Raw genomic sequence first — 23,861 nt, 5'->3', positions numbered from 1 at the left:
TTTTTTGTTGCAATACACTGTCTAATCTTCTCTATTTCAACCAGTAAACTGCATTCCACAAACCATTGTGTGCACACAGCCTCAGTCATGTGCCCCACTTTAGGCACTAACATGTGATTTTCACTGGCTCGCTGATCCCTCGAGGTGGACAACCCATTGAGAAGAGCATTCACATTTACTACTTCTCTCTCTTTACCCTGGGCTGTGTTTAGACGTTTAGACCATGGATGTATAATAAGAGGTTTAGACGCTCCTCAGTAGCGCTTTATCTGTGTGTTAACTTCCTGCTGCTGCTGTCACATGACCCGCGTGTTGCAGGAAGAAGCAGGTTGGGTTGAGACAGCAGCCGATATGAAAACTTCCACAAACTGAGGACTGCTGGAGTTTGGGACAGCAGAGAAACTGGACTGAGATGCAGGGAACACAGAGTGAGTAGGGACATGAATATACGTGTGTATTTGTTTTCGACATTGGCATTCAGCGTGAATTAAGGAAGTTGAAGTTTGGTAAGGGGAAGTAAACAGCTTAAGGTAAAACACGAGATGTAGCCTCATTAGATCGGAACAGAGCTACAAAATATTAAAATGTTACATACAGGCTTATATTATATTCAGATTATTGACTAAAGAAAAAGAAGCCTACCAATACCTAGTGTAAAACTCTACTGAGTATGTCCTGCTTCAGTAAAAGTGAGTATAATCAGGGAAATGTACTTAAAGTAATACCAGCAAAAGTAGTACTAGATACAGAGAAAGGTGCCCTTTGCCTTTTATGCTATTATACTATCAGAGTTGGAAGAACTACTCAGATCTTGTACTTCAGTAAAAGTAGAAGTACCAGAGTGTAGGAATACTCTGTTACAAGTACAAGTCCTGCATTCAAAATGTTACTCCAGTAAAAGTACTAAAGTACAAGCATCAAAAATATACTTAAAGTACCAAAAGTAAAAGTACTGATTATGCAGATTGTTCCAATTCAGAATAATATATATTATTATTTTTTTGTTATAATTATTGATGCATTAAAGTGTTATCAAAGCTGGTAAAGGTGCAGCTAATTTTAATCACTGTGTATACTGCAGGGTAGCTTGTGAATTTACTCCAGGTTTAACAACATTTTAAGAGTTGATTATATATCACATCATTAAACAAAATCTACAAAGTAATTAAAGGTATTAAATAAATGTAGTGGAGTAAAAGTATACGATTTACCTCTGCATTGTAGTGGAGTAGAAGTACAAAGTGGCAACACATTTATATACTCTGTAAAGTACAAGTATCTCAAAAGTATACTTAAGTACAGTACTTAAGTAAATGTATTTAGTTACTTTACACCACTGTATACTATTATATCATTAGATTATAATTACTGACAGTATGCCTTCATGTAAAAGCAGAATTTTTCTGCTGTAGTTAGTTGAGGTTGAGCTCACTTGTAATCTTTGAGTGTCAGACCAAACTGAAATGGATTTAAAATGATTCAATTCCGAAGAATTAAAAGGAAAAGTAACAAACTATGAACCATAGTTGAATTTAAAAAATATATAACTAGTTGGTAACATTACTTTGTAAAGCATGCTGCCTTTGCTTTGTAAGATAACTACGTTTAATCGAATGACTCAAAATTGTATTTCCAGACCACCACTGTAGTTACTAATGTGATTTTAAGAAAAATATTTAAATGTATGCCATGGTTCCCTTATGCACGTTTAACTGCACATTTATATTTGTTTAGTATATTGATACAGCTAAAGTACATGTTGTTACAACATGTCCACTTACTGTACAGCACATGAACATGATCTAATGTGTAAGTAAAGGGATGTCACTGCAGGCTGTGTGCACAACCTTGATGATGGTTAGCAGTATTAAGGAAGTGTTGCATCACATTTGTTCTGCCTTTCTACAATAGTGAGAGGAGACCAGACAAATCTGTCATGTAAACAAAGTCCAGTACTTCACAAAGAGTTTTTAAATAGAAGTGCATCTTCCCCTGAACTGAATTGAAAATATTGTTGATGTTTAATGGCTTTTGGACTATGCAGAATTATTAGATCAACATTCAATACGAGACAACTCTTTTTAATCATTTAAAAAATCCTTAGTTGATTAAATAAAAAATATATTTCTTAAGGTGCAATCACATATCACATCAGCTAATAGAAGTGCACTGGACTTTTATATCTGCTCTGACTGACAGCGTCCTTAAGTCCCACACAGTTGGCATTTTTGCGTCTGACCTTTTAAAGAAAATCTGTGCTCTCACCAGAGGTTGTCACTGATAAAATATCAGCTCTTAGATACTGTTTACTTAGTTTAGGTCAAAGGGCAATGGAGTGTGGGAAAAATGTCCCCCAGTTTCTCCAGTGGCTGATACTGTAATCCATGTATCTTTTCTTTCAATACTTTTTTTTTCTTTATAGCATAATGTATGTGGAGCGGTTGCAGTAAATAGGACACCACAGCGCAGCAGGACAGATGAAGTGCTTGTTAATATCCAGTCAGAGCGCCGAGGTCCTCTTCCACTGGACCGACCCAGAGTTCTATCAGAACGTACAGGCTCAGTACGGGGCGTCCCAAGAAGATGGCCATGGGGTAAGGAAGGAAATCAACCAAGACTGTTTGTACTCATTTCAAAGTGCTTTTATAGCTCTTACAATACCTCCTAACTCTTGTTGTTACCTTGCTCTGTTGTGATGGCCAGCTTCCAGCCTTTGAGGACAGCATCAGCACTCTGTTTGCTCCCATCATTATCTCCTGCATCACCATGGTGGACAGGCTGGGGGACAGCTACACCTCCTTCACCACAGAGAACAACCATATCTACGTCCTACACCAGGTAGAGCCTACCTTCCAAATTAAAAGCTGTTCTCACTCCTGCACAATTCTCCGAGTAGTTTATCCACACTTATCCATTACAAAAAGGATGCAATTAAACCTCTTTTGACCTTGTTTTTTAAAAATCCTTTCATGTTGGAAGCACATTTCTGCATTCCTTAACTTTGCTTTACTAACAGTAGCAGCACTGTGATCTAAAAGCAGGCCTCTCTTCCAGTGAAGCGTCATGTTAGTCATGTGAGTCTTGAGGAATCAAACCAGGCTTTGTCCTCCTGCAGTGCATGGTAATTACTTCAGGTTCAGTCAGTGTCAACAGGTCTTTCTAATGCAAATATGTATTCTCTTGAGAACAGTTAAAAACAACTAACTTAATTTTCTTTAAATGTACATCCATAGGGAAATGTAGTCTTAATTATGTCATTTTGTGTCCTCTTTAGTTTGACGAGTGTCTCTACATCGCTGTGAATGGAGATGGTGAGGAGGGAGAGGGGGATCTGAGGAGGAAAATCTACGTGATGAAAAAGATGATTGAAGTCATGTTTGGAATGGTCACCCTCAGCAGTGACCTCCTCAGGAGAGAGTAAGACATGTTGTGCATACTTCTTTAAAACTGGACAGACTTTAAGCATCATCTAGTTGAAATATGACTTGTGTTTGTCCTCAGATTGCGTCCTCAGGACACGGAGCAGAGAGCCAGGCTGTGGGAACACCTCCAGAGTCTGCTGGAGACCTACAGCCACCTCCGAGAGAACGACCAGAGCTTCCTAGTGGAGGTGCTGCAGGCCTTAAAGGAGACATTTCCTCCCGCTTTTGTTTCCTATTTGTTGTATATTTGGTATAGATTTGTACGCAAATGTTTCCCTGTACAGATTGTTCTTGCTTAACTTTCTATTAAGATCTATGTTTCCATCAACCTTACATTATTGTGGTATTGGTAAACATTTGAATGATTTTCAATTTTGCACATATAAATGTTAACCACTAGATGGCAGAAATAGCCAGAAATTCCCTTTTTCTATTTGGTTTTTATATTATTTGTGTTCTCTCTATACCATTTTGTATGCAGCTTTCTAATCAGCCACTAAACCAGTTACAACTTGACAACAAATGAATATTAAAGCTGTATTTATTACTGTATTTTTGTATACAGGGGGTGTAGTTCAAGTGCTTTACAATAAAGTGAATAAACAAGGCAATATATAAAACAGTCAAATGAAAACGAGTACAAATACATCACGACAAACCAAGCTACCAAATCAATAATACAAAATATAAGAACAGGTATGCAAGTGAGAACAAGATCAGAAAACCTAGAAAATAGCATATTGGATTTAGGTTGATATAAAGCACATTTAAAGAGCAGACATTTCTCATGTTCAGGATGGAAGCAAACATCTTCATCTTCCCCCATCTCTCCTCTCTCCCCCCCCCCCCCCCCCCCCCCCCCCCTCCTCTCAGGCAGTGGAGAGGCTGATCCACCCCACGCTGTGCGAGCAGTGCATTGAGTTCCTGGAGCGCCGTTTAGTTCAGCAGCTCAACAGCAGTGTGGAGCGAGCGGGAGAGGAAGTGCTGCACGCCTTCATCCTGGTTCACACTAAACTACTCGCCTTCTACTCTAGGTACAGATGTGTCCTTTAAACCCCTTTACCTTATTCCTATCACTATTATTTATCATTTCCGAGTCAGTGAAGAGGCTTCTTTTTATTTATTCAAGGTTTTCTTTATAAATGATGACTTTTCTTTGCTCTTCTGCTTGTTCTAGCCGCAATGCGAGCACACTCTCCACCTCAGACCTCCTGGCCCTCATCATCATGTCACAGAATATGTATCCTAGCAACACGGACCAGGATGATCCAAATCCTGAGGTAGAAAATGATGACAGGCTCACACCAACACATGTTGTTAGTCACCTTATTTCTGATTGTTTATTGTCTGTTTCTGTACATGTTGTGTGTTTATCTTTGAAGGACATTGAGAGTACATCTGGTTCTGGTCCTGAAAGCTTTTACACCCCAGAGCCTTCTCCTACAGACATGGACTCGAGAAGTTCAGGTTGGTATTGGAGTCTGTGTATCAATATTTACCCAGTTATTCCTCTTATTACATTATAACAACAACAGTTTGCTGTCTTCATTTGTGTGTCAGCAGACATGCCAGTGAGAGAAAGCACTCCTTTGTTTGAGTTTGTGGACCCAGACGTCCAGGTGAGAGTATATCTCAGTGTGTATTCCTAATAGTGAATCCAGATTTATTTTATTAAATGCAAATTAAACGATAGTTCTGTTTGAATGAGACCTCATGACTGGATAAAATTGTGTTGTCAGATGGCAGAGGACAGCTTGCACACTCTGGAAGTTCCTCCGCCCGACCCTTCAACCCCTCGCAGAGTTTTCTTAGAGGTCTCACTCAAAGATGGACTGTTTCCCATGATGCCTCACTCCATGTACTGCCTGCCTCTGTGGCCCGGCATCACACTTGTGCTGCTAACTAAGGTTTGTGGAAACCAAAAATGTTACCTACATCCTCATTTTCAGGCCCAATTCACTCTTTCTCAGTCAAGCTGGTATTCATTAATTTACCTTTTATTAATTTCAGTATATATTATTTTTTATATTAAGTGATATCAGTTCATTTATATTCGTTTAAAAAAAAAAGCGTTTTATTTTTTACATACATTATTTTTAATTGTACATTATATTATATAACTTTATATCTTTATAAAAGTGTATAGCCAGCAGGGGGCAACCTTGTGACACAATTTTCCGATCGTATTTAAGTGCAATGTTATGCATTGTTATCATTATATACACACATTTAGGCTCCCTTGTTGAACACCTTCCCTTCTATCTGTCAGATTCCCACCAGTGCAGTGGCCATGTCAGTGTATACGTTTCTGGAGGCCTTCGCCAAACTGGAGAAGCGTCTAAATGAAGGCCAGGAAGGATCAGCTGCTACCAGAGGACAGCCCACTATACACGACATCCGCAGCAAACTGGACAAATTCATCAAAGCCCTGGGGGCCAGTGAGATAAAGGTATGGGTTTTTACGTGCACCAACATGGTTTGCATCATACACAATATGTCCAACAGCTTTTAAGTTAGGCTTTTATGTATTAACTTGAATACATGCCGACCTTTATCAAAGAATACCCTACATTAACTACAGAGTTAAGAATATGAATGTACATAATCATTTAAAATATTGTATTTTTTCAATCAAAGGCCGTAAATAAAATGGTCATTCACAACCCATGAAAAAATGGGTAATACATTTAAATTCAGTGCCTGCATGTGCTGTGAAAAGCTTATGTTACCTTACTGTAACCTCTCCTATGATGTAGCAAATACACTTTTGTTGGAAGATTTGACCTTCATTGCATATTACAAAATAATTGTGATTGCATAAAATGAAACCATTTCCATGTCATCCCGTGTGTGGACCAATAGTAAGATCTGCTTTTGTTTCTTCATGTTCTATTCAGTCCGCACAGTTACAAAATGTCTGGACAGATTTCAAGAACCGAATCGGCAGAGGGGGGCCAGGGTTCAACAGAGAGTGAGTCTGCAGCCCTCTGCTGGCCAACATGCATCATAGCACAGTTGTTTGACGATGCTTTCAGTAATTATATTGATGTTCTTGTTTTAGGCTTATCCGCAGTTGTAAGAATATGAAGACCCAGCTCTGTGGAGTATACCGCCAGTGTTTCCTCATTGAATCTGGAACAGCTGACAGTCCTCGACGGCTCTCCCCCGGCCTGCAGGAGCGGGCCCAGACCATGGTGCAGTGCGTATCACTCAGCAGAACATGCTTGTTTTTGTAGATTTTCAGATTTGAATTTGTCCTGAATTAGTTTATCTTGTGTTTAGTACAAGCATACTTGCAAGACAGTCGGCATTCATCGTTGTTCATGTCTGTTTGTCTTTCTTCTGTCCCAGAGACAAGCTGATGGACTGGAAGGATTTTTTGTTGGTAAAAAGCAAGAGGAATATAACCATGGTGTCATATCCTTTCAGCAAATTAAACCTGCTCCCTATGATGCCGTGTTGTCTGTGTGAATTGGGATAATTCTGGAAGTGCATGCATATTTTAACGACATGCATACACCCAGCAATTTCTTTGAAATATGTCTTACTGTTATCCTGAGTGTATTGATCTTGACCCGGTTAATCTCACGTACCTGGAGGACTTCCCGGGCCTCATACATTTTATCTGCGTGGACCGATCCACGGGCCAAATGATCGCACCGTCGCTCAACATCACTGAGCGCAATGTGTCGGAGCTGGGGAAGGGGCCATTGGCTCAGTTCATCAAAAGCAAGGTCAGGCATACTGAAAGTACACGCCTTAAAACAGATTGATGTTGAGTTCAATTTCTGATTGATACATGCAGAGCAGACCAGAAACTGTTTATCTTATATCAAGTAATTCAAGTTTCAGTTTAGTCTATTCCTGCTTTCAGTGCAAAGAACCCATATTATAAAAACATGAATACATATTCCTTATGTGATTGCTTAGGTATAGTTACATGTATTTGCTTAAAGGAATATTTAGAAAATGTGGGAAATATGCTCTTTCCGACAGTTGAATGAGAACAATAATAATTGTGCAGTAAACACTGTATGTGCTGCCTGTTAGCTTAGCTTAGCAATAAGACTGGAATTGGGGAAAATGGTTGCAACCCTTAAGTTTTTCTAAAGATTAAACAAAAACAACTATATTTATTAGTGAGCTTTTTCTCTCTTTGTGCTAAGATAAGCCAACTGTCTCTAGTTTCATATATAATGCACAGATAACAGAGAGCTTTCTTCAACAAAGCAAATAAGCTCATTCTGTACCACTCCTTACTTTTATATTTAGAATGACTAGAATTACTTCAATAGTTATGCTCATTTTTGTCTTAAATGATTTTCTCTTTCTCTCTCTATCCATCATGAAGGTGTGGAGTCTGGTCAGCACAACGCGGCGCTATCTCCAGAAGGGTTACTCCACGGTCACATTGCGCGATGGAGACTTCTACTTCTGCTACTTCCTCTGGTTTGAAAATGAAACTGTAAGTAACTTGCTTGTCATGTTTTAATATCAAATGATAACGCAAAAAAGCAGCATGTAATATGGTAAAGGTAAAAAAAAACTGCACAATATAAATGTTGTATGTGATCAATCAGGGCTACAAGTTAGAGGCAGGGGACATACCCGTCCTACCTGACGACTCGGCCCCCATTGGGATGCTTGCCTGGGACTACTACAGGTAAACACCTACACATGACAAAAGAGATGTGATTAATCTAAACAAGATGGCTAAAGATAGTAACATGTCCTGCAGGAAGCTGCTGCGGTACTACAGCAAGAATCACCAGGGTGAGGTGGTGAAGTGCTACGAGCTGCTGACGGTTCACCTGGGGGTCATCCCCACTGAGGTCATCCTCCAGCACTGCAGACAGCTGGCAAGCAAACTGTGGGAGCCATCTCGCAATCCTCTGCTGTAGACGCACCCACACACTCAGACTGAGTCACAGTAGCCAAGGTACTTGTTTGTTGTATTGCCAAGAAGAGAAAAAAACACTCTCTCACTGTCTTTATATACATATATATATGAAAGTGATGGAAAAACGGAACATAGGCACGAATTATATATATTTATTTGTTTATTCAAAGCACTTTTCAAGCACAATCGGACACCATTGTTGCACTTATGTACAGTGGTGAGTCTTGTTTGAATAATAATGATAATATCACTCCTAGACGTTTATAATATATTTTTTGAATTTATGACATTCCCTATTTATAAGTAATTCTGTATGTTTGTTTTTTTGTTTAGAGCTTTTTTAAACATACAGTTGATCCGTTTTTATAAATGCAGATATTTCCATTGTTGCCTTTGCTACTGCTAGTGTAATACTGTAATTACTGTATGTCTCTCTGAGTATAGATGTATTTTTGGAGACAATAAACATCAGTAATATCACATTCACTTGTTTATTGAGTCATTGTAAACAGAATTGAAATGGCACCATTTGAACCATTCACCCTTACATTCATTTGACAAAATACAGTGAATTGCTGAGCTTGGTCCTAGGTGTGAAGTAACAGTTATTCAACCATATGACAATTAATACAATTGTAACTGCAAGTACTGTAACAATTTTATTGAATTTAATAAAGATATTCTAAAGTTGGTCTCACCAATCATTGTCTAACCTTTAATTCGCTCAATTATCAGTTGACCCAGGAGACTGTGAGCATTTTAAAGGTCAGTCCACGTTACAAACGATTCCTCAAGCTTATGGAGGACTCCACACTCTCGCAGTGAGAAGGAGTAGTGTGTTCAGTAGATTCTCAGTTTCTGCATTGCTGGCTCACAGAGCTCCTGTGAGGTCTGTGATGGCTCCTGCAGCCACCAGGTCCCTCAAGAAGAGTTTCTCAGCACTGACATCATGCACCACCTGGACAACGGTAATAAAAACAAGGTATGAATAAACCAAAACATGAGGCTTGCTAGCTTTAACATTGCGTACTGCTCAAGGAATGCAATTAGCACCGGCCACCTGCCAAACACACGGTTAATGTTGGCTTTGGCAGGTCAAATTGTAGGACACGTGCCACCATGGCAGATGGCAGGTCCTATTATTTGGCAGATACAGAGCAGAATTCAGAGGTAAAAATAGCCAGGTGTTAAGGTTACATGATGTTTTTTTACTGTCTTGAACTATTGACTGAGTGTTTAGAATTCTAAAACATAATGTAGAGATTTCAGAAGACAGACAACAACTTTGAGTGACTGATATACATGTTCAGTAACCTGCTATTGTGGTAGGTGAGAAGAAAATACTTAATTTCCCAGCCTAGTACCAACATTTGGTAATATAAACTTACTTGAGCCTTCATTGCACCCATGCGTATGGCCTCATAGTAGTGAAGCCTCGCCTCTGGGTGCTTCATGTCGTACCCAAACCCTGCCAGGCTCACCTGGTCACACAGCTGCAAGGCCATCACCACCGCACTAGCACCTAGTGTTGGCACCATCTTTTTTAGAAGAGAAAAATTGTCTTTTATCCTTGCTTTAAACAGTTTGAGCACCAAATACTGTTATAACGTTTACTCATTTTAAAGAGCATGGGTAATAGTATGAGCATGTTGAATTGAAGGTTGTGTTTGCTTATCTTTCAAACCCTTGATTCCTAGGCTTATAACAAAGTCAATACATGTCAGAGCCAGGCATATACATATGTTACTCAAGACGGGTAAGGCCAGCTGTTCTAAGATTGGTTTTCTGTTGGCATGTTGGCATTGTATGAAAGAGTAGAACAAAGCACGATGGAACTCACATTTCCCAGCTTCAGAGCATATTTCTGTAGGACTTGTCCTGTCTTGTGAATTATCTCTGGGTGGAGAATCCTGAAGCTCTCTGGTCTCAGAGGAATATCATCCACCACCTCCCTCCAGAACCATATTTTGGACCAGAAGCTCTATTAAAAATCAACCCAGGAGATGTAGAGCATGTGAGGCAGTGAGTGTGATGATGAATATCTATGACGCACATGGCTTATGTAATACTATGCAATGGTTTCAGTGATGTAGGCTTACCAAAGGCTTTTTGGTGATGACAGAAGTGAGCCAGTCTAGGTCCAGACTCTTAAAGACCACCAGAGCAACCATGGTGGTCTTTTTGTACTCAATTGCAGAGTGGGGTGCTCCCTCTGGGTACATGAGGCGGATGGTTGTTCGGGAACCAGCATCTTTCTCAAAGCCAAGCACTGGAGCATTATTAAGCCTGGTAGCAGAGATGAAAAAGTATGAAATTGATGATGCAGGCCAAGACTTTCCCCTCAAACTCATTCCAATTGTATCTGCTGAGGAAAGGGTCCATCAGCTCAGGTCTAACATAGCACTAGTGCCTGTCACATGAGGAAGATTCCTCCCACTTGTTTCTGACTAACACTGTCACACATACCTGATGATGACATCATACTGATCAATGTGGGGTCCTAGATGACTCCCATGAAGAACCCCTCCATTGCCCACCACCACACAGCGCCTGCAGCTGCCATCTCTCCTCAGTGATGGAGGCAGGCCAGGCTGAGGCAGAGATGCAAGAGCCAGGGCCAGATGCTCCTCGCTGCCCTGGAGCCCCAGAGGAGGGGACAGATCCCAGGGCACCGGCCTGTCCTGCTGCACAAACACTGGGATGTCCAGGAGGCCAGCAGAGCAGGGCAGGGGCTTCAGGTGGTTCAAACACCAGCAAGGCTGACAGGGGTCCGACAGCAGGGAGGCCGACTGGTTTAGTAAGACCTGAAGGGAGCAGAAAACAAACAGAGGGGTTTGAAAAGAGTGAGGTAATGATCTAAAACAGGGGTGTCCAAACTACGGCCATGGGTCCATTTTTGATTGGCCCTCAGCTTATTCTAAAAGTATAATGGAATATGGCACACATCTGAAACTTGTGCTTCACTTATAATGTTCCTCTTAAATATATGTGTACAAATATATGACACAGTATTATTCATGTGCCCAATGTTTCAATAAATTCAGTCAATTCAAGTTGAAACATTTTCTAACAAATCTTAGTTGTTAAAAAAAGCCCAATTTTTTTGTAACAAAATGAAAATAATTAAACCCTGTTAATGGAGAGCTGTGATGTAGGCTGTTTTTTTCCTTAAGCATATTCAATCATCAAGAAAAATGTACCTACATTTGATTGATTTTGCTAACTTATAACTTAACATATGAGGCTACTGTATATTCGTCACATATGGCCCTAAATGAAAAAGGTTTGGACACCGCTGATGTAAAAACAATAGCTCAGTTGTGTATCTGTACCAGATCTTTAGGATGTAGGTTGTCATCACTGAGAACTGCAACTTTCTTCAAGGGAAGATATGCAGGAATCAGAATAGCTGAGTAGCATCCTATCAGCAGCACCAGACTGAAAGCAAGGTTCTCTTTCCTGAATCGTAGAGAGAAAAGACAACAGTATTATAGCAGTATGTAATAACAGGTCCACTAAACAAATACAGCGCCTGCGAGATGCACCTGCTCAGGAAAAATTCCCTGGAGTCAGTCTTTGTGATCCCTCGCTGTCTGTGAAAGACAGACGTTGGTGTTACAGCCTCTGTAGCCTCAGGCAGCAGAGGAGAGCCATCGTCTGGATCCTCTACACTCAGATGATTCGGCGTCACCATGGCACCTGTACGCCCACCTGAAACACACACATCACAGCAATTATCATAATCCTATCATTAAAATGCAATGTACCAATAATGCTATTCTCCATAGTAAAGACATACTTTTAATATAAAAACATGGACGTATTTATGGAGTTTAGAGTAAGACTACATTTCAACAAACACTGTGTGTAAAAAACAAACTGAAGCAACAGTACTTGAGTAACACAGACAAAGTACCTCGCAGCCAGCCTGGTAGAGATCTAAGCTATTGGCTCCATGCATGAAGGGTAAACAGAGTGCTATGTAGCTAAAATGGCTGCTGCTGCCTCCTACTCCACTGAACTCTGCCACTTCCCTCAATAACACTGGTTAACCATTACCCTGGTCACACTGTGGCATGCAAATGTCAGGGAGATGAGGCGTGTCCAGAAACACATTCATTGTGAGAAAAAGTGATAAAGCAACACTGGATGGCACATTAAAGTGTTGATGCACTAAAAAAAGAATTGTTATTGTGTTTGCTCAGTCCGTCTATACCCATACCATGGTTGGCTGGACGATGATTGATTGTTGGTGTGTTGTCAAACAGATATTTACAAGCTATCACTTGGCAGTAATGAAACCTTTATAAATAACATAATCCCCCAAAACGGCGTGTTTATGAGGGTTGTTCTCCTGTGAAGAGCGTTACACAATGTTGCAGCAACAGTACTGAGTAAAATCAGGATCTCGTGGAATGAATTTTCCCTGAGCTCATGACCCCAGGCATGACATGCCAGGGGGGTTGGATGTACTTGTGTATAAATGTGTGTGTGTGTGTGTGTGTGTGTGTGTGTGTGTGTGTGTGTGTGTGTGTGTGTGTGTGTGTGTGTGTGTGTGTGTGTGTGTGTGTGTGTGTGTGTGTGTGTGTGTGTGTGTGTGTGTGTGTGTGTGTGTGTGTGTGTGTGTGTGTGTGTGTGTGTGTGTGTGTGTGTGCATGACAGAGAGGAAAAGAGGGAGAGGGAAAGGGAGAGGGACATTGTAATGCTGACAAGTACACATACACACATACACACTCACCAAAATGCACACACACCTGTTTGATAGGGTGACACAATGTCCCACCATGAACTCGATATTTCAGCCAGGAAGCCACTGGGCTTGCAGCGCTTCTGTATAAAGCAACACTCAGCCGGCCAGATTTTACTCAGTATTATAACTCCAAGGTTATAAAGCTTCTACTTTTCAAAATTGTTTTATTGACGGTTTTATTTTTCTGTATCTTTGAGTTCTATAGAGATGGAAGACATTGAGCAGTGGTCAATTGATGTGACCACCTTCAAGACAGGAGCAGAAAAAGAAGTTCAGGTAGGTTAGAAAAATACTAATGCAAAATGTGTGATGATTTTCCATTAATATGGCAGTATGGCTCATGGCATTACAATCATTAGACACCTATGGAGATTATTTTTTCTTAAAGAAAATGAATGTTACTAATACCACAATATCACAATGTGTAACGAATGCCCTGATTTATGACAAAAGGAAGTTATATCTGTTATGAACATGAGGAGAGAAATGTCTGTCAGCCTACTTCAACATCCACAACATCTACAGTGAGAAACACACATACATATCAAAAACAGTAGATATGAAATTGAATTTGGATACTTTTCTTTTAAAGCATAATCTAATGTGTTGTGTAAAGTGACATTTAATTCACTATAGTTTCACTAAATACTGTTTTACTTAAAAGAAAAGACTCCTGTTCATATGCTTTGTCAATGATATGTAGAGATGATAACTTGATACATTTTGTGTATCAATGCATTTGTTTCTTTATTTATTTTGTGAGTTCATACAAATGGACTTTTAGTCTTTATTTCTGATATAGCTCTAAAGCACACAATCAATCTTGCCACAGATTAATTTATATTCCTTTCATGTGCAGCCAATCAAATAATGAAATGCAAACAGATAAGATCATTATGGTCTATAATTGCTCACATTAACTTAATATAAAACGGTATCACTATGAACCAAATTATGAGTTTCTGTCAATTAAAGGGTTTCCAAGCATACAGTAAAAGACCAAAGAAACCACCACGAACGTGTCAATTATGGAATTAATAACAGTGCTCTTTGGCTTTTTTCAAATAAGCCAAATTAAAAAAGAAGCTGGGAGATAAAAGATCACATACACACAATGATATGTTTCTTTGAACTCTTTGTAATTGATTAATTATTTAGCGGGAAAAAACACTGCTCACTGCCAGAGCTATAGACTATCAAACCTAATAAAAAAGAGCTTCCACACACTCAAAACTGTCCAAAAAATTTAAAATATCTATCTATATATATTTATAGATATATTAATCTGGACATTTTCTAGCCTTGCTTTTTAATTGAACAGATTTGTGCACAGATTTGAGTGTGCAGGTGCTCTTTCTCAATGGTTAATAATCCAAAAACATAATGACAGCAGTGAATGTTGCTTTTATGACCAAGCCTAGCTTGCAGTATGCTGTAAATGTATTTTGACATTGACACTGCCACCATTCTCAACTCTCAACACCCCTTAGCAAACTTGGCAAACCTCATTTACAAACTAATAATAACCATGTTATCTTGTTTACAAATATATATATATACATTATTATTATTATTATCGCATCACTGTTTATGTCATTTTCCAGGCAGAAGATAGAGCGAGGATGTCTTCAGACCCACACTGTGAAATGTTGGACCTGAGTAGAGGAGAGAATATTACAGATCTGTGCAAAGGGAAAAAGATGATCAAGAAGACATGCTCGCCCAGGGTGTCAGCTGAAATCCCTGTGGTGAGCTACGTTTTTCAAGAATCCTATCTTCATGTGCCCAACAGAGATAAAATAGATACAATTGGATCTATACCTCTCTTGTCTCTTTGTGTGTGTGTGTGTGTGTGTGTGTGTGTGTGTGTGTGTGTGTGTGTGTGTGTGTGTGTGTGTGTGTGTGTGTGTGTGTGTGTGTGTGTGTGTGTGTGTGTGTGTGTGTGTGTGTGTGTGTGTGTGTGTGTGTGTGTGTGTGTGTGTGTGTGTGTGTGTGTGTGTGTGTGTGTGTGTGTGTGTGTGTGTGTGTGTGTGTGTGTGACAGATAGAGCACATGGATACTGCAGAACTCATGAAAGCAGCCAGACAAGGGAGACTGGATGTAATAGATAAATATCTGGATGATGGGGGGAACCCTAATGTGCATGATGAGGTATGCTCTCCCTGTGTGTCAGTACATCAGATACATTTACAACATACTATACAACAAGTCCCTTTTATACTCATGATATGTTTCAACTTTCAAGCTGAATAGGACAGCCCTGCACCGTGCGGCTGTCGAGGGACACATTGCAGTTGTCCAAACGCTTTTGGAAAAAGGCGCCGATATCAACTTCGAAGATGAAGTAAGACGTGCGGGCACATGGCTTGTTTGTAAAGATGATGATGAGATTGGTTGAGATTATCTTCACTCACTAAAGCTCCAGCCTCTAGTGGCCTGGAGTGAGCTATTAATAGAATGGGGCCATCCTACTGTGTTTCAGCTGGGCTCCAGGGCCATACATTGGGCGTGCAGAGGGGGAAGCCTGGGAGTTGTCAAAGCCCTGAGGAGCAAAGGGGCTGACCTGAATGTTAGAGATAAGGTGAATGTGCATTTTATTTGTGCCTGGGTCTTGTGTATCTGGAACATACTGTGTAACATACTGTAAAACTGTTATAATATGCCTATACAGTAAGTCCCTAATGTGTTTGTCACTGTGAATGTATGTCAATGTCCACATTGCAGTTGTACAGCACTCCTCTGCATGTGGCCACAAGAACAGGCCACACGACCATCGTGGAGTACCTGCTGTCCTGTTGTGCTAAAATCAACTGCAGGGACAGGGTAGGCGTAACAGCATGTTTCATCTTCTCGATAATTCATTTCTGCATTTAACACCTTTTTTACTACTCACAGGAAGGCGACACAGCCCTTCATGATGCTGTACATCTCAACAGATACAAGATACTGAACCTGCTCATAGATGCAGGGGCTGACACAACAATAAAAAATCATGTGAGTTTTTTCAAAATGTCTCAAGCCCCAGTAAAGCATGGGTCGCAAGCTCAACCAAGTGGCCAATATCTCGTTATTTAATTAATACAAAAAACTAAGTATAACAATTGAATTTGTTGTTTAATGAGGTGATAATATTCTCAACTATTTTTGGTTGGTCAAGAAATAGAGCAGACCCACCCAGTAAAATGGCAAATGTATGTTTTTGAACTCTGTTCTTTTTTTTTAATTAACAAGATATAAGGTGTAAATCGGGAGCTTTTTAGGTGTTGGTAGGCAGAATTTGTTTCCTTTGGCCCTGGACAGATCTAGGCTAGCTGTTTACCTGGGTTCCTTGTCTTAACGCTAAGCTAACTACAAAAATGCTGGTGATTTAAAAAGGAGATAACCGGCAGTCTATAGCAGGTGTAAGTTATTTACCAAAATGTAAAACAGCTCCTTTAAAGGGTACTCATTGATTGCATATAAGAAGCTAAAATGTGAAGCTAAACAATACTATACAATATGCCCCCTCGTAACAAAAACGGTGTAACTGTGTTACAGGAGGGAGTGACCGCAGTGCAGGAGGTTAAACAATGGCAGTCTGACATCATGGAGACCCTTCAGAGACTGGAGAAGCTGACGGAGGTGGGACCTGAGAACACCTCACGAGAGAGGAATGATTAGTGCAAAAGCTGAAAATCTACTCATACAGTAAAAAAATTATGAAATCTTTTTCCATGATCTTTCTCAGGTTTACAAATAGATTCTGCAATTCCACTGTAGGTCTGTGTACATCATATTTGAATACATACATTATATGTGCTCACCAACCAAATCTGCCTTTCTAGGGCATGACAGTTAAACCTCTGAGATTAGTCTGAACTCTGACACTAGAAAATGTCAGCTTGGATGTGACAGATTCAAAAATGATCTGCTTATCTTAAAGAAGGAGACACAAACATATAAATGGGGGAAACAAAGCTGAGTTTCTCAAATCTTTTAGCCAAGCCCTGGCTTTTGATGTTTACTTCTAAAGAGCTTTATGATCTGAGGATCACTCTCATGGATGTTTCATATCTGATTTGTCATGCCTTTAGAAGTTGAATAATATTAATAGATAGTGCTGTGCAGAAGCTGCGTTTGGATATACATCAAGAGGTCCTTGTTTTATCGAGGCGACAGACAAGGCCAGAGCACACAGTAGCGCTGTGTTTGAGACGTCAGCTGACGATAGCAGAGATGGCTGGTATGCCCCCGCTAAAGTCAGGGATTGAAGGGGAGCTCAGTGGACATATTTTCCTTCTATCATCAGTGGCTCAAATGTTCCTGAGGGAGGTTGTTAATTTACACAGGGGATACCAACAGCTTGCTCCACTGCTTGCAATGCAGTTGTTTATGCACAGTTAGTCGTCAAACACACAGCCATTCATTTTGTTCAACAAATATTGTGCTGTATTTTTCATAATGTGAATGCAACCCCTGCATTTGATTAAAAAGCAATGTGTTCATGTAGGAAGCCCATCAGATACATTATCAGTCACACACAGCATTTCCTGTTCCAGGCATGTCTGTGTACAACTGTCAGAGACACGTATTATGTACAATACAAGGTTAGCTACGGGACATCTTGTTTGTCAACCTGACCCTAACAGAGATAATACAGTATACACTCTTCAATGTAATGTAGTTCTGGAAGATTAAATCTATTGGACTTATATCAGTATAACAGCTTCACTTGTGTTGTTTGAAATGCCATGTGAGATACAAACCGTGTGCTGTTGAGCTGTTACTGAGGGTGTAGAATGAGAAGGGGGATGGGAGAACTGGATGCTTCTGCTTTGTGCTGTGTGGCATGCCAAAAACCAGAGAAACCTGTTTAACCATGAAATGACGCTCCTTATCTACAGCTGCATATACCCTACTGCAAATCTAGCCATTGGTGTTAAAACATCAGACATAGCTAAATAGTTCTCTTTAATTGAACAACTCTATCATGTTACTGTCTACAAGCAAGCCCAATGAAACACATGCTTCTTTTCTCAACACAAGGCTTTATTAAACACATTATCGCCTTTCCAATACATATTCAGACCTATTCAAGGAGAATGAGGGGATACTGTGCAGTAGTTTGATCTAAGAGCACTAAGAGCAACATTATATTGTTACTGAAAAAAGTAACCACAGCAATGATATTTCATAGAAAGATGAAAGTCTGGAAAAGGCACGCTTTTCAAGCACCATTTGTTTCCAGTTGGAAAATGTGGATTTTTGTTATTTCAATTCCACTCAGGCAGACATGTGTAGGTAGAGAAGGCTTGAGTTAGCGCCATCGCCGAAATAGAAGAAAGGAAAAATACCATAACATGATCTGAAATACAGGATATGACACACTTTGCACATACAGGCATTAAAGCAGCATTGTGTGATCGTAGAGGACGGTACTGAGGCATGCAATGGTCTGTTTCTATGTCTAATGTTATCTTCAATACTTCTGATTGCACCTTGCAGCACACTGTCATACCAAAGAAGGGATTGAAAGCAACTAGCAGTGTGGGTTCATGACAGAGTATTGATTTTTTTTTCCCTCACAGAATAAAACAACAATCGAAATCAGCAATAATCCAGGCTAGAAACAGAATCTCATAACAATTCCCTGTTTAATCTTCGGTCCTTTTGTTTTTAATGCGCACTAAAGCCCCAGGTGGGTTTGTCCTTATTGATTTGTTTCTATCGTTAAGCAGTGAGACAACACACATGTAACTCCTGTTGGCTGTTCCAGGCTTTGTTACATGTAATACCATTTGATTGTCTTTGGTTAAATGTCTATGTAGGCAAATGTAGAAGCTTTTGCTGTAACCAAACACTGAATGAATCTGTAATCACACAATAGCTGTGATTGGCTATAATGGTTTATACATTTTTTCAAAATACTCAACCACACGGTCTCAGCTAACTCAGTAACACTTTTTCCTACGTGACAAATGAAACACCTAGTTCCTTAAGGTCAGAAAAAACACAACTGATGACAATGAATATGTATACGCCACACAGAAAAACACATACATAATTACATATTCTAATATATACATCTGGTTTAGAAATTATTTCATTCAGCTGCCTTAATTAAAATAAATGTCCCCAATTCAATGCATTTAATTAGGATTATTTAACAACTTTGAGGATGTCCAGTCATCCAAGTCTTTAGTTAATACAGGGGAAAACATGAGAGAATTAACCAGCAGAGTCCCATGATTTCCACTGGGAGAGGAGGTTTATTGTAGAGAGGAGAGCTGCTAGACTTGTGAGTAATGGTGGCGAAGACTCAGTACCAGCTTAACAATATGTCCCTCAGAGTGAAGGCAATCTTTAAACAGGCCTCAAATTCATTAAGATGACAGACACCTTAGGGCGAATGATGCCGAGGAGAAGGGAAGGGAACTGTGAGTCATCGTATTTTCAGATGTTCATCCAGGAACTACAATCTCGTACCAGAATGTCTTTAAGGCAAACGTGAATACTGATATTCTAAAAGGAGACACACCAGTGATGATACATACATGCAAAGCTAGAGTTTGAAGCAGCACTGTTAATGGAGACGAGGTGCCCTGTGGAGTACATTCACAAAAATGTACAATGTGTATCTTTCATTTTAACAAAATGTGTAAAGCCAATTTATTTTATTTTTTTAAACTGTGCATTGTTTAGATCCATTTGTGCTTGCTTGCTGTACCAGAGGCCAAGTCTCTACATAGGACATTATAACTCTCTTGTAATGGTTAATGTACTTTTATAAAGATTAATTTTTTAAAGTATCAGATCTACATTTTTTAAAGTATCAGATCTACAATTGTAGAACAAGTTGTTTTATATCGTAGCTAACTATTCTAGAGAAAACGCTAAGACACTGTTTATGGGTGCAAGAATAAGTACAAGGGGAAAACAGCAGCATTTGGTGGGTGCATGAATTGTGGAGTTAAAGGTGTGCTTAATGGTGTTGTAAATTTCAAGTCAGTCAGAAAGAAAGCCATTATTTGGTCAAATTGCATGTGCATTCCAAGCCACTGTGAAGGCTAAGCAAGGAGGATGCAGAAAAAAACCATAAATGGTGAAAAAAGAGAGGAGAGAAGAGCTGGAGTGTACTGCATCCTTGAGATCCTCCTAGAAGGTGCTGGAACCCTGACCGTGTGTCCTCCAGGGTCCATGAAGGTCAAAGTGTCAGAATGCGAGCATTGGAGGCTGAGGCCTGTGCACGCTGCACCACTCCTGGACACTTCTCCCTCTTCTGCAGCTTGTGGTTCTGAAACAAGCCCTCGTTTCGTGGGACACCATGAGCTCCGTCTGGGAAGGTCAATAGCCCTAGAGACACAGACACAGGACACAATGAAGAGAAATACTACTAACATGATTGGCAACCTGTTCTAATGGTGTAAAAGCCTTACCATATCCCTCAACACGTCCATCTTTAAATTCTCCTTCAAACTGCATGCCATCGCATCGACTAAAGACTCCCGTGCCTTGAAACTTTCCATGTGCAAATTCTCCTTCATACCTGACATGGTACAAAGAGATTAGGGTGTTATTTGTGACTTTTGATTGAGGACTAAACATGCCTTTCTTTTTCTTTTGGCTCACACACCTGGATCCATCTGTAAAGAGCAGTACACCAGAGCCATGAAAGAGTCCATTCTCAAACTGGCCAGAGAAGCAGGTTCCATCTTGAAACTTCAGCTGGCCAACTCCATGCCTCCGACCTGGAAAGATGCAGATCAAACTGATTAATGGCTCAAATTCTGTCAGATGAATGTAATCCTGAAAGGGCATATGACCTTGATACCATTTGTCAATTCACATTAGATCTTCATGGGTGTCATCATACTCTATCTAACCACTTAGCCTCTTATGGATTAGTCTTTCATAATGGTGCAACATACTGTAAGAGACGACCAACTGAGCATGACATTTGAACTCGCAATGCAGCTCATGGTTTTATATTCACTTGGTATGGGAGAGCCACTACATATGTAACAAGTCAGTACATGCTGGGATTTAGGTATCCTCCCCCCCTCTCTGTCAGCTAAGGGTTTACTACTGAATTAGGAGTCCCATCTGCCTCCTGTGTGGTGAGAATTACAGCACTCTAATCCATCAGATTTTTTAGCAGGGATTTCCACTTTAAGATCCAGACTGTAAAAACAGTCAAGGAATGTTCTTGCATTCCCCTTCTGGTAACCTATGATCCACTTCTGAAGCTTATAATCATGTCAGAGGGCACACACCTACACGTGTCTGGACATCTGCTATAACTGGCTTTATGCTTGCATTTGCCAAACTTGAAAAGGAGGTCAGGTTGCCTTTAAAGGTGGAAGGAATACACCAGCTAAAATGGTATGGACCATGTTTTCGTTGACCTAAAAGCATGTGTAAATTATTACATTATTGTAAAGATGGAATAAAACCCCCTTGATAGTCAACCTTGTATTTCAATTGATTTGGTTTTATTTAGTAGAAGCTGACAGAGGGCTCTCTAAGAGTTCCCAAACAGGTTCAAAGTCTAATCCAGAAGATTAAATCTGGTAAATCTGGCTCTGTTCGTCATGGGTCATCAGTACTAGCTAATTGGGATTTAATAAACAGCTTTAGGCTTGCATGTCCCCAACATCACACATGTGTGTGTGAGAGTGAGTGAGTGAGTTAAAACAGTGCCAACATCCATGAAATCTTTGCTGAACATTTGACAGAATATTTAACATTGTAGAATGCACACATCCATGCAGAAGACAATTATTTATGTTCCTGGTATTTGCATTTCTTCCATTTAGCTTCTCTAAAATTAAACAATGTTAGATCCTTTATATACAGTCTGTGGTTACATTACAATCACTGCTGTTGCCTTAGCTTACAGTATGTCACAAGATTTAAGTATTCAGAGGTAAATTAACAGCACCCTATTTGCATTTGTCATTCTCCTCAGTTATGGCTTTGTTAATTATGGTTACAATTTAACTTGCATGAGTACATGAGACCATTTTTAGGATCTAGAAATATGGTGCATAAGTAGAGCTGCACTTAGTATGGCAATATAAATATTAAAAATGATATTGATATTAACATTCTGGGAGAGATTTATTGTTTTCCCAATGTGGTACCTGCACATCATAATAATGAGTTTAAAAAACCAATAAAAAACCCTGAATGCATTTTTCCAGTCTTTCAGTGTCTCCTCATTCTCTTTTACTGGACTGATCACAAACATAATGATGCCTCAGAGAGACATTGTGAGCACTGTGTACAGTACAGAAGGTGCAAGTGAAGCTATATATGTGTGGTTAAGTTGGGGATCCTTGCACACAAACTTAATTTTTAACGCATGACTGTCTTGCCTTCTTTCCACTCGCCATGATACTCTTCCCCACTGGCATAGGTGAAAGATCCTCTGGTCAGAGTCATGTCCCCCCTGTTTTCAACACACAGACACACACATTGGCAACAGAGCTTAAGAACACAATCATTCAACAGCTGACCATTACCTTAACCTAAACTATGGAGGAAAGTAAGACAAAAATACCTATTCCATAATGGGATTATAAATCCTCCTCCAGCCCATAAAGCAGAGGTAGTAATTGTCTCTTAAGGACATATTGTTAACACCCAGCTCGTTACAATTGTAATGAAAGCAACTAACCCCAGCTTTTGAAACATAGTACTAATTGGGCATAACCATTAGTAAAAAATAAATAACAATAAAGACAGAGGACAATCATGCATGAGGGTAAGTAGCATACAACCTCATTTGACTAGTATTCAGCTCCTTTAGTTACAGTACCAAACATCATGAATAAATGAGTTTAAGGATTATTTGTCAGGTCATGCAGCTTTCACAATTAAATATCTGAGGCAGTTGTTTCTGTCTTCATATATTTCAATAGTGAGGAGACTGTTGTCAGAATTGGTGAAGAGAAAAAAAAACCTTTTTGTAATGATATGTTTTACCTAAGTATGGTTGGGATCAAAGGATGAAGACAAGTTACACCAGATCCTATAAGTGTCAACCTAAGAAGTCTGATTAGTGTGTGTTTCTGGTTGAGGTGTGTTAGCCTAGTTTAAAAACACACTTAGGGGGCACAACGCCTTCTGAGACGGAATAGGCAGGAAAACGTGACTGTGGCATGACTGCAGATCTAAACAAAAGCTTATCACATAGTGCCCATTTCAAAATAATGTTCACCAAATAGCAGTGTGTTACAGAATGGCAGTCAGGTGTAGTTTTACCCATGGGGCGCCATTGAAAATCCTAAATAATTAATCAGCTCACAACAGATCGAAACACTCAAACGATATCGTAATAATATCCAATTTAGACTGTCAATATGTTTAATCAGTGCAGCCTTTACGTACGCTAAATAAGCTATCGCTTGTAATGACAAGCCAATGTTAATCGACCGTAACCTATGGCAACATAGCTAATAAGCAAAAAGCGATAACACCTTTTATTGCTATCATTTACCTGTACGCTACGTTTGTCGTCTATGAAGCATGGAAACAGCCGTACAACAGCAGAGGGGCGTACAATATGAAAACACCGGCTGAGAAACGTATGCCGCATTCAGGTACTCTTCGTAAACTCCTACTCCCCAGATGAATGTCGTACTTGACGTTAAAATAAGCTTCAAGTGCAATATCTTTGTCACAAATTAAGATTATCGTCAATAAAAGATTTTATTGGTCGTTATTTAATTTTAGAATTTAGAGGAATGGCTATGCTATAGCAGCTAGGTCACATGAACATTGCAAAACATCTTCCTACATGATACAA

At 39.7% G+C, this 23,861-nt stretch overlaps 4 protein-coding genes across 5 annotated transcripts; 2 read left to right on the top strand and 2 right to left on the bottom strand.

Moving 5' to 3' along the window:
- The first annotated feature begins 206 nt into the window (after positions 1-206).
- hps1 (HPS1 biogenesis of lysosomal organelles complex 3 subunit 1) lies at positions 207-9,012 on the top strand. Of its 2 annotated transcripts, none has more exons than XM_034152476.1 (18): positions 207-428; positions 2,423-2,594; positions 2,704-2,838; positions 3,275-3,417; positions 3,502-3,610; positions 4,296-4,456; positions 4,600-4,702; positions 4,805-4,889; positions 4,983-5,041; positions 5,162-5,329; positions 5,692-5,871; positions 6,320-6,393; positions 6,484-6,621; positions 6,774-6,839; positions 7,012-7,156; positions 7,774-7,887; positions 8,003-8,085; positions 8,161-9,012. In XM_034152476.1, exons 2-18 carry the CDS (start codon positions 2,478-2,480, stop codon positions 8,321-8,323), a joined length of 2,043 nt encoding a protein of 680 aa, XP_034008367.1. In that variant the 5' UTR covers positions 207-428; positions 2,423-2,477; the 3' UTR covers positions 8,324-9,012. The 2 variants fall into 2 exon arrangements, with proteins under 2 accessions (XP_034008367.1, XP_034008368.1); XM_034152477.1 differs by having other exon boundaries at positions 209-428; positions 4,986-5,041.
- st3gal7 (ST3 beta-galactoside alpha-2,3-sialyltransferase 7) lies at positions 8,802-12,341 on the bottom strand. The gene is made up of 8 exons (XM_034152479.1): positions 12,239-12,341; positions 11,868-12,033; positions 11,655-11,781; positions 10,789-11,126; positions 10,422-10,608; positions 10,163-10,303; positions 9,711-9,860; positions 8,802-9,280 (listed from the first exon to the last, which is right to left on the bottom strand). Exons 2-8 carry the CDS (start codon positions 12,014-12,016, stop codon positions 9,194-9,196), a joined length of 1,179 nt encoding a protein of 392 aa, XP_034008370.1. The 5' UTR covers positions 12,017-12,033; positions 12,239-12,341; the 3' UTR covers positions 8,802-9,193.
- Positions 12,342-13,279: 938 nt separating this feature from the next.
- Positions 13,280-16,732, top strand: LOC117499725 (ankyrin repeat domain-containing protein 2). Its single transcript, XM_034152308.1, has 8 exons — positions 13,280-13,348; positions 14,677-14,820; positions 15,116-15,223; positions 15,318-15,416; positions 15,555-15,653; positions 15,797-15,895; positions 15,968-16,066; positions 16,610-16,732. Exons 1-8 carry the CDS (start codon positions 13,280-13,282, stop codon positions 16,730-16,732), a joined length of 840 nt encoding a protein of 279 aa, XP_034008199.1.
- A 1,347-nt stretch (positions 16,733-18,079) lies between these two features.
- Positions 18,080-23,636, bottom strand: morn4 (MORN repeat containing 4). The gene is made up of 5 exons (XM_034151811.1): positions 23,553-23,636; positions 22,429-22,502; positions 20,685-20,799; positions 20,488-20,597; positions 18,080-20,404 (listed from the first exon to the last, which is right to left on the bottom strand). The coding sequence occupies exons 2-5, from the start codon at positions 22,493-22,495 to the stop codon at positions 20,256-20,258; spliced, it is 441 nt and encodes a 146-aa protein (XP_034007702.1). The 5' UTR covers positions 22,496-22,502; positions 23,553-23,636; the 3' UTR covers positions 18,080-20,255.
- Between the last annotated feature and the right edge of the window lie 225 nt (positions 23,637-23,861).

This window comes from Trematomus bernacchii, unplaced genomic scaffold (genome assembly GCF_902827165.1).
Source record: "Trematomus bernacchii unplaced genomic scaffold, fTreBer1.1, whole genome shotgun sequence".
In the NCBI taxonomy this organism is placed as follows: Eukaryota; Metazoa; Chordata; class Actinopteri; order Perciformes; family Nototheniidae; genus Trematomus; species Trematomus bernacchii.
This window is presented reverse-complemented; position numbering and strand designations above follow the sequence as displayed.

Bases quoted from the DNA above. Each gene is read 5' to 3' on its own strand.
- LOC117499725 (XM_034152308.1), top strand. From the start codon at position 13,280: ATGGAAGACATTGAGCAGTGGTCAATTGATGTGACCACCTTCAAGACA. The intron at 15,654-15,796 runs GTGAATGTGCAT...TCCACATTGCAG, and splicing joins ACCTGAATGTTAGAGATAAG to TTGTACAGCACTCCTCTGCA. The intron at 15,896-15,967 runs GTAGGCGTAACA...TACTACTCACAG, and splicing joins AAATCAACTGCAGGGACAGG to GAAGGCGACACAGCCCTTCA.
- morn4 (XM_034151811.1), bottom strand. From the start codon at position 22,495: ATGACTCTGACCAGAGGATCTTTCACCTATGCCAGTGGGGAAGAGTAT. The intron at 20,800-22,428 runs GCAAGACAGTCA...GCATCTTTCCAG, and splicing joins TCATGGCGAGTGGAAAGAAG to GTCGGAGGCATGGAGTTGGC. The intron at 20,405-20,487 runs GTAAGGCTTTTA...CTGTGTCTCTAG, and splicing joins TGGACGTGTTGAGGGATATG to GGCTATTGACCTTCCCAGAC.
- st3gal7 (XM_034152479.1), bottom strand. From the start codon at position 12,016: ATGGTGACGCCGAATCATCTGAGTGTAGAGGATCCAGACGATGGCTCT. The intron at 10,609-10,788 runs GTATGTGTGACA...CTCTGCTACCAG, and splicing joins CAGTATGATGTCATCATCAG to GCTTAATAATGCTCCAGTGC. The intron at 9,861-10,162 runs GTGAGTTCCATC...CTTCTAAAAAAG, and splicing joins ATGCTCTGAAGCTGGGAAAT to ATGGTGCCAACACTAGGTGC.
- hps1 (XM_034152476.1), top strand. From the start codon at position 2,478: ATGAAGTGCTTGTTAATATCCAGTCAGAGCGCCGAGGTCCTCTTCCAC. The intron at 3,418-3,501 runs GTAAGACATGTT...GTTTGTCCTCAG, and splicing joins AGTGACCTCCTCAGGAGAGA to ATTGCGTCCTCAGGACACGG. The intron at 6,622-6,773 runs GTGCGTATCACT...CTTCTGTCCCAG, and splicing joins CGGGCCCAGACCATGGTGCA to AGACAAGCTGATGGACTGGA.